The following is a 9,365-nucleotide window of genomic DNA, read 5'->3' as shown; positions in this document are numbered from 1 at the left end:
ATTATTTTATTCTGTCTTTAGTAAGGATGTTCCTGCTGACTGATGTTGCTGTTGATTAAACTGGTTGACTGGTTTAAAAGTAAGAAAATGTCAGAAAACAGTCAAAATCAGAATTTAAAGAGTGTAAAAACACACTTTACCTCAGTATGATCAGTTATACACAAGCAGTTTGTTACAATATCAGGATTTAAATGTCAGTAAACATGTTGGGATGCGACTGAAATGGACAACAACGAACAGCGAACCCTCTCGTGGCTGATTGATGGTTGTAGAATAACTTTAGACATGACGGCATCAGCGATGAACTTACAGCGGATAATGTCACTGCTTTCAGGGAGCAGGTAAGCTCATGCTGTTACCTATTACCTGTTAACTGTCAGTACACAGCGAGGCTGACAGCTGGTTTATAATGTGAGTTTTCAGTGTTTAACGTCACCCTAACCTACCGTCCTCTCTCCCCTGAATAGAGCCATCGCCAACAACTATAACCTCTAAAGTGGGACAAAGAGGACTCTTAAAACCAGCGCTGACATTAATGCAGGGACACACTGCAGAAAGACGACATTAACCAGCGTGTACATTAATAACATATAATAATTAGTTTAACCGACTAGTATTTCTGGTGTTGAATAGCGAGGGGAGTCGACTACGCCCACATCCCAAATCTTTATTACTATTTTTCCATTATAGGACAAAGTCTCTGCTTCTTTGTGTAATGTTATCTGAGCTGTAAAAACACAACAGCACTCCTTCCAACAGTGTTATGACTTTCAAACACGAGCAGTGGCCACAGCGTCGAGGAACCACTAGATGGTGGTAGTGATCTTCAGACTGACGGTGACTCAATGTGAGCACGCAGCATATATACTGTACTTCTGGGATCATAGGGTAAGACCTTCAACCTACAATTACAGTCTCAATGACAAAGAGCCACCTGAACCCAACCCTGCATATCAGATACACACCGTCCACGCCTTCACAGCTGATAATAATGTGTGTGTGTGTGTGTACGGTTGTAAACACACAGCCAGAGGTTAGAAAACCCATTTCAGGATGTAAAAGAAGTGAACTACAGGAGTAAAAGTTGAGCTCTGAGGCTGCTGACAGGCTGCTGCTGATGGCTGAGACGTACTCATTAACCATTTGACTAATCCAATCCTGAATTACAGGCCTGAGAAGGTGTTTGACCGCCACTTTCCTGCAGCGTGACGTGGGAGGGGTGGAAGCCTTCAACATTAGTCACCGACTCTTTAAAACCTCAGCTCAGCAGCACTGAGCCGTCGACTGACTGCATTCCTCTCCTACCTCGTCTGTCTTCATTGCATTGCACTCAAACTACACTCTGCTGTAACAAAGGGCTCACAGCACGCCATCAGGCAGCAGTTACATCTTTCAGGAAGTCAGTTTTGCTGCAGCCTGACTCACCCAGCTGTGGCGGTCCTGCTCCCTGTGGGCGCTGCGACTCCTCATCCTGGACAGGCTTCCCTCCACGGCGCTGCTCGAAGGGGCCGATCGGCGGGAAACGCTGCGAGACCGCATCCTGTTCAGCTCCTGACAACAAACAGGGATCAAAGTGAACTTCTGTTCTCAAACTGTATTTCATTAACTTTTGTTTGACTCCATTCAGACTTCTTTCAGGAGCCAGTTGGTTGTTTTCTCTGATGGGTTCAGCAGGTTGGACAGCTAGTTTTTAAACTGCTGGAACATTTATTACAACAACTCTTACAATAATAATAATCTGGAACAACCGGCCACTTGAGTGTGTCGCTGAAACAGACACACACAAAAGTTATATTTACTTCCAACACACCAATGCTAAAAAAAGCTACAGCATATTACGAGTTAAAACTACGACTGTGTGCACTTTGTCTCATACTGTTTTATCTCAGGCATCTATAAAATTATTTGAATCTCGCAGCACTTTACAACAGCTCATTTGCATTTAATACAACCGGCTTTTTTCTGATCTTTATTTACAGATCTCTCAATATTACAACATCACCTGTCTTATAATGACAGAGGCTCTCAACCCGGAGTCTGGGGACTATTTATTTCATTCACTGAAGGTCAGCCCAGTGAGACAATGTATAAGAATGTTTCACACTCTCGTACAGACACTTAATTAATAACTAAATCTGATCAGACGAGGATCTCTGAGACCTCTAATCAAATACGGGTCCTTGTACAACTCTCTGACCTCCGACTCACCTGAGATCCCTGTGATCTCCTGTGGCTCCGGACGTCTTGAGGCTGTGTCTCTCTGGGGATCCAGATCTGTTCTGCAGAAGAAACACCTGGAGCGCCTCCAGGTTTGGTCTCGGCAAGAAGAAGCAGCTCGTCCAGCACGGTGGACCGGTGCCTCTGTGGAGCCGCGAGCCGCTCCTCCTGCCTGAGGAGGAGGTGCTCCGGGCCGGGTTTGCTGGCTGGTTTTCTGGGTTCGGCAGGCGCCTCGACAGGCCTCAGCTCCCACGGGTCCTGGGGAGACGTCGTCCATACTGGGCTCGTGAAACCTCCAGAAGTCTGTGGCGGTGCCTTCCAGCTAACGTCTCTCTCGGGCTGTAATCTCGGTCCAAAGCCAGCGTCCACGCTCTGAATACCGGACACAGAGAACAAGTCTTTACTGGGGGAGAGCTGAGCCGGAGACGTGAAAGAGTCTATGTCGAAGATGCTGGATTTGTAGGACTCGTCTGCTCTCGGAGACGGCTCCTTCCATCGCGTCGCAGGGTCGCTGCGCTGAGGAGCCGCCTTTGAAAACGGGTCGCTCCAGAGCAGAGAGTCCAGATCCATCCCTTTGGGCCTGAGAGGAGACAGCTCCGACCTCGCCCTCTCCTGCTCCGACCTCGTCCTCTCCTGCTCCGACCTCGCCCTCTCCTGCTCCTCTTTCTTCTGCTTCTCCTTCAGTCGCTGCCTCTCTGCTTCCTGCTGTTTGGCGATGTGTCTCATTTTATCGGCCTCCTCCCGTTCCATCTTCTCCCTCAGTCTGCGTTTCTCCAGCTCCAAGATTTGCTGCCTCTCGAACTCCAGGAGCTGTCTTCTCTCGATCTCCCTGAGTCTCTCCGTCTCCTGTTCTCGTCTCAGCCTCTGGTTTTCCAACTCCTGTCTCTCGATATCCAGCTGTCTCTGTCGCTCTCTCTCTAAATCCCTTTGTCTCTGTCTCTCCAGCTCCTTCTGCTTTTGCCTTTCCATCTCTTTCAGACGCTCCTTCTCCATCTCCCGTTGTCTTTCTCTTTCTTTTTCAAGCTCTCTCAGTCTTAACATTTCCTGCTCTAACGCCATCTGTTTGATCTTCTCTGCCTCTTCTCGCTCCTTCTTCTCTCGGAGTCTCTGCTTTTCTGATTCCTGTCTCTCCATCTCCTGTTGTCTCTGGTCTCTCTCTCTCCATCTCCTGTTGTCTCTGTCTCTCCTCCTCCCCATCTCCTGTTGTCTCTGTCTTCTTCTCTCCATTCTCCTGTGTCTCTGTCTCTCTCTCTCCATCTCTAGTTGTCTCTGTCTCTCTCTCTCCAAATCCCTTTGTCTCTGTCTCTCCATCTCTTTCAGATGCTCCTTCTCCATCTCTCGCTGTCTTTCCCTTTCTTTTTCGAGCTCTCTCAGTCTTAACATTTCCTGCTCTAACGCCATCTGTTTGCTCTTCTCTGCCTCCTCTCTCTCCTTCTCTCGGAGCCTCTCTTTCTCTTTCTGCTTCTGTTTTTGAGACTCTAAGAGCTGTAGTCTGTCCAGCTCTTTGATTCTCTCCAGCTCCTCCATTTTCTGTTTCTCCCTTTGAAGCTCCAGCAGCCTTCTCTCCTTGTCCAGCTCTCTCTGTCTCTCCAGCTCTCTCTGTCTCTCCAGCTCTCTCTGTCTCTCCCTTTCAATCTTTTTCTGTCTCTCCATTTGTTGCCATTGCCTTTCTCTTTCCTGCCTCTCTAATTCTTTCTGCCTTTCCAGTGCACGTTGTTTCTCCTCTTCGTAGGCTTTCTGTCTTTGCCTTTCAAACTGTCTTTGTTTCTCCATCTCCTTCATTCGCTCAAATTCTAAATGTGCTTCTTTCTCCATCTCCAGCTGTCTCTGTCTTTCCCTCTCGAGCTCTTTAAGCTTTGCTTTGTATCTTTCTGTCTCTTCTGCCGATCTGATGTCCCCTTGTGACACGTGACTCCTTATCATCAGCTCCTCAACTTGATCTTGAGCGGTTTTCCCAAAAGCTTCTTCTAACGATGGATTCCTCCTCGCTGGAAGAACCTTCCCTTGAGAGCTTCCCGGTGCAGACCTCATAGAGAAATCATCGAACGGCGCCGACATGTCCCCGGTGCTCGCTCCTGCATCTACAGGAGAAAACGGATCCTGCATTTGACCCGTCAAAGCAAAGTAGGTTGCCCTGGGCTTCGGCTGCTCCTCTGCCTGCAGCATTTTCAAACGTTTCGGAGATGCAGCCACGTCCTCCTGTTCTGCCTCTCTCTGTCTGTCTTTGTCCAAAGCCACTTGTTCTTCCCTTCGTGGATCCTTTAGCATCCCTTTCTCCGCACCGGCCTCCTGTTCGAGACCCGGGGTGTTCCACTTCTGCAGGGCTCCGACTCTCAGATACCGCGGCTGCTGAGCCGGCATCGCTGGTTCGCTTTGAGCCGCACCGGCCCGGCTCCCCTCTGAGCGCCTGGAGCGTAGCGTCATGGCCTTATCCTCCCACTGAGCTGACGGGATGTTCTCACTCACCGCCCTGTTCTCCTCCACCGCCTGCACAGTGTCGAAGGCGTGCAACACCCGCAGAGGACCTGATGGAGATGCAGGCTCTTTGTAGGTGGCGGTGACCAGAGTTCCCTCATCCTCGCCACTTTCTCTCTTGAATGACGGGCTGCTGAGCGAATCCTTGGCCTTGCTTACAGGCTTTCCATCGTCCACCATCATCACACTGCGTTTCTCCACGACATTTTCAAACAAGGCTGCTCTCACTGTCTGCACGTCCCCACCGGGAGCACTGTCCTTGGAAGTGGCGCCAAACGTCTGTCCCGCCTCGGGTCCTTCCGGCGTGGAGGCCTTTTTGAGCTGCTCTTGGGAATCTTTAAAATCCACAAACGTCCTCTGGTCACTGGGGGAGAAAGGTGAGTCTTCGATCTAAGAGAAGTCAGAGATATAGTGAATGAGAACAAGCTTGAAATGTACTTTTTTTATTTAAATGAAAGCTTTAAGAACTCCAGGAGAAAACACAGAACACAAAGGAGTTAAAGTGATTGAGTGAACAACTGTCAGCGTAGAAACGGTATCTCCTTGTTCTACGTTGGCCTCCTAACAGTGGGTGTGGCGCAGAGGTGGTAATCAAAGCCTCTCTGTGTTGACCTTTTCCCAGTCATCTCCTCTCTGTGTTTCATAACCGGCAGCCACGGGGCTGGGTTCGGTTTCACAGCTTTGTACGTCTACGGCAGTGATCATTCTTTGTGTTGCAATGCCCCATTTCCACAAATGTTCTAGTGAACGCCATCAGACAGGTCGACAGCAAGAGCTTATTTCATAACAGCAATTATATATGCAGGCAGTCAACTTCCACCTTGTTCACAATCTACTTCTCAGACTTACCTGCATTATGTTCATGTCCCCGTTGTGTTGCCTTTCCTTTGCTATATGCTGTGAAGGGCTGTAAGCAACTATTCTATTATTATCAATTAATCTTTTAGTTGTTTGGTCCATAAAAAGCTCTCCTAAAGCTCAAGCTGACTTCCTTAAACGTCCTGTTTTGTCCACAACACAAAGATTTTCAGTTTAAACCAGAAAATATTCACATTTGAGAAGCTGAAATCAGAGAATTAGAAGATTGTTTCTTTAAGAAAAGTGATTCAAAATGAAGAATTGGTTATTATAATAGTTGATGATTCATAAGAAATGAGAAGAAACACAGAGCAGGGGTCTCAAACTATTGACCGGGGGCCATTTCTGGTCCTCCATCGCTTCCATCCGGCAACATCATGCTGCAAGTTTATAGTCGTTTAAAATAAACACATTTATAATTTAAACTAACCCTTCATAAACAATTAAAATAAAAACACTATTATATATTTTTATTATTTTATTTGGCTGTAAAGATGATAAATGTTTTTAAAGCCTGATGTTAGAAAGAATATTGAGCTAGTATCTGAACATTGAAGTGGCCCTTCTATAAGAGAGGACAGTACCAGCTGTGGCCCCGAGCCGACTGGAGTTTGAGGCCCCTGATTCAGAGCATGAAGCTGTAAAGGCCTTTAAACACTGGGGGCGTTTATTATTCAGTAGGTTTTTGAGGAACAGACGTCACAACTCAGGTCGAACCTGTTGTTTATGTTTCTGTCTAAATGACAACTGACACCACAAAGCCTTTAGTGACGAGGTGGAGGCTGTAATCACTTTCTGAAAGGTGCTAATGTGGATTTAATGGGTTGTCCGGCCCCTTTAAAGGCATTTCAACAGGGAAAAGTTAGTTATAAACTGAAATTAAGCTGAAAATAAACTTTTAGTGACAATTACAAAAGACAATGTGTGAGTTGGGACGCTGTGTGGGATTTACTGAAGCTAATTTGGAGTCAGATTTAAGTGTGTGTGGATTTAATTCTTTATTTCAATGTGTCACTAATTGGTTCGTATAGTTTGGAGTATTTATTGGTCTCGCCCCCGGTGTGTAAAGGCATTAAAGTTGTTTCTCATATCCTTGTTAAACACAGAGGCCAACAAAGAAAGCAGTTCCTACGAAGCTGAGTCCCTCTCTTACCCTCCTCTGAGGATCTTTGCTGATGTCATGGCGGTCTGTGGCCTCGCTGCCAAAGTCTGGCGACCTCTCGGATGAAAACCTGATGAACATACATCACACGAGACAAAAGCCATGCATGACAATGGAACTCGTGGACAAAGACGTGGGGACAAAAGCCAGCCGAGACATCAAGAGCAGCTCTTACCTTTTAGTCAGGTCGAGGGGCAAGGGGCGGGGCTTCGGCGGAGGTTTCGGGACGGGGCTCGGAGCTGGTGTCGTGTCCTCTGTCAGCTGTTTGATGAGCTGTTTCACACCAACCGCTGGTTCTGTTTCAGGGACTGGTTGCACCGGAGAGAGGTCCGACCCTTGACCCGTGGTACCTGCCCCAGGAGAGGAGGACGAGTCGAGGAGGAGACTGATTCGTGACTTGATGCTCACCGCACGCTTCTCCTCCTCCGTCTCTTTCACCTCTTCTGTCTTTTTGTTGCTTTGGTCTGAGGCGGCGGGCTTCGCCTCGCCTTCGGTGCTCTGCGGCGTGGAGCTGGTAGCGGTTTTCTCCGGCTCTTTCTTCTGTGGAGCGCTCTCCGGAGTGTTCTCCTTCGTGTCCGTGGGGGTTTTACGGTGCAGGGAAAGACCGATAGACTCAAATCTGGACGTGAGATCCGCTGACAGAGGTCTCCTCCCGACCCAGCGAGGGGCGGGAACCGGTGGCTCCGCTTTTGTAGGACTGTCGATGAAAATGGCCGATACGGGTCTGGGCCTGGAGCCTCTGGGGTGGGGTCGCATCGGCACTGCTGCCACTGGTTTAGCCTTTTCTTCTTCGTCCTGCCCCACCTGAGCGAGGAAACCCATGGACTTGGCTCTGGTGATGGACGGCCCACCTTTGCTGGATGTCAGCTGGTCCTTCTCGTCCTCCTTTCTAGTGGTTCCGGACCACTCTGCTGCTGCTGGTGCTGCTGGGAGTTTCCTAAGGCTCTTGGAATAGGCCAAGCTCGACGCGGCAGGTTTCTGCCTCTCTGCTGGAACAGGGGTGGTGGGTTTGCTGGGGTCTCCGGGGTCAAGCGAAGGGGCTGGTTTAAACGGCTGGACTACCGGCTTGGTGGTTTGTCCGGTTTTATTCGGAGTCTTAAAGGAGGTAGAGGTGGGTCGGTTGGGGTTGGTGGACACCGGCCTGGGTTTGCTGGGCTGCTGCGGTTTCGGACTGCACAGAGGCTCTGGTGTGTATCCGACAAGGCGAGTGGACTCCGGTCGGGGCTTGGTGTGGGGCTTCGGGGCGACTATGGGCTTAATGGTGGTGTTTCTCTCCACAGCAAAAGGTTTGGGAGTGAGCCGAGGTTTGGGGCCCGGCACAGGTTTGTTAGGTTCTGGGGTGATGATGTGGGACTGGTTGATCTCGATGAGGCTATTGCTGGAGTCAGTCAGGGGACTCAGGTGAAGCCGTCCTCCCACCACTGTCCTCCCTACCTCCCCGGGCTGGACCTCCACCTGAGCAGCCATCGTCTTCAACAGCACCTTTAAAAAAAGAGAAAGTTCTGCTCAGAACGACACAAACTGATCCGTGGTCATTTTAATCATCGATGTACTCGTTAATAAAAAACCACAGGGTGTGGACTTTGTCCTGGGAGCGTCTGCAGCACGATTATACACCTGAATGAGAAAGATATTTACTCAAGATTATTGATCACTCTAGTAGGTTAGAGCTTTATGTGTTGACAGCTGAATGAGGAATCACACTTTAATAACTGTCATCCACAGCGATGGGCCCGTTTCATGATAGATATTATTTATGAGAAACTAAATGGGATGCAGTCATTATTCTGTGTGTTTTCTCTACCATGACATTAAACAAAGGACTTTGGTTTCATCGGGAGTCGCGTGTTTCAGCTGTGTCAGTGACGACTATTTAAATGCGTTTCCTGTATTTTTACATACACTTTATTTGTTTGGTTGCTACGTACTCTGTGCACTCTTTCAGTAAGTGATTTAAAGCTGGTTGAAAAGAATCATAAAGACATCTTTACAAACAATGTTCAGTAAAGATTCATTCCTCTGAATCTGTGTCTTCTATGTTTCCTGGGACATTACAACCATAAATCAACCAACAACCTTCTTAAAAACTACCAGCAGCACTAAAAACATTTGATTTTAGTCCATCTTCACTCTAATAATATAATCTAATACTCTACCATGAAATATAATTACAATCCTTATTGTTGTGTTATTATGTGACTCTATCTCCAATTTTATACATAAATACAAAAGATAACCACTTTAAAAATGTCACAATAGTGGAACAATAGTCTATTTGTTTTACTGTTTTAGAGGATTATATCTGCGGGAATCCCCTCTGAACAAATGTTTAATGTCAGGTGTGAAGATAAAAAGTCAATCGAACGAGGATTATTAGAAATTACAGTAAAAACTGAGGACTTTATGTTTCCTTGCTCCAACTTCTAAAAAAAATGGCCTAACAGTTTAAATATTACTGTTTCATCAGGATTCATTGATTACACCTTTAATTAGCAATTAATTAGGAAAGTAGTTTAACAACAGGCATGCAAAGTACAATCACCTGATAATGATCCTGATCAGCCAGCGTCAGTAATCAATACATACATTATTAAAGCATTAATCAACCTGATCAGTGTTTCTGTAGTGGAGACTAAACGTTAATGATCCATAT

At 47.3% G+C, this 9,365-nt stretch overlaps 1 protein-coding gene across 1 annotated transcript in view; it reads right to left on the bottom strand.

The window, feature by feature from the left end:
- Positions 1-8,216, bottom strand: part of si:ch73-138n13.1 (protein piccolo) — a 20,879-nt gene extending 12,663 nt beyond the window's left edge. Inside the window, exons 1-5 of the mRNA XM_035658465.1 lie at positions 6,888-8,216; positions 6,704-6,782; positions 3,662-5,082; positions 2,209-3,361; positions 1,426-1,551 (exon numbers count right to left, since the gene is read on the bottom strand). Of these exons, the coding sequence (XP_035514358.1) occupies positions 1,426-1,551; positions 2,209-3,361; positions 3,662-5,082; positions 6,704-6,782; positions 6,888-8,179 (4,071 nt within the window). The 5' untranslated portion in view covers positions 8,180-8,216. The remainder of the gene's footprint in view (positions 1-1,425; positions 1,552-2,208; positions 3,362-3,661; positions 5,083-6,703; positions 6,783-6,887) is intronic.
- Positions 8,217-9,365: the final 1,149 nt, after the last annotated feature.

This window comes from Morone saxatilis, unplaced genomic scaffold (genome assembly GCF_004916995.1).
Source record: "Morone saxatilis isolate NCDOM2014 unplaced genomic scaffold, NCSU_SB_2.0 Contig16, whole genome shotgun sequence".
Classification (NCBI taxonomy): domain Eukaryota; kingdom Metazoa; phylum Chordata; class Actinopteri; family Moronidae; genus Morone; species Morone saxatilis.
Note: the sequence above shows the minus strand (reverse complement) of the source record. Positions and strands in the feature narration are given on the sequence as shown.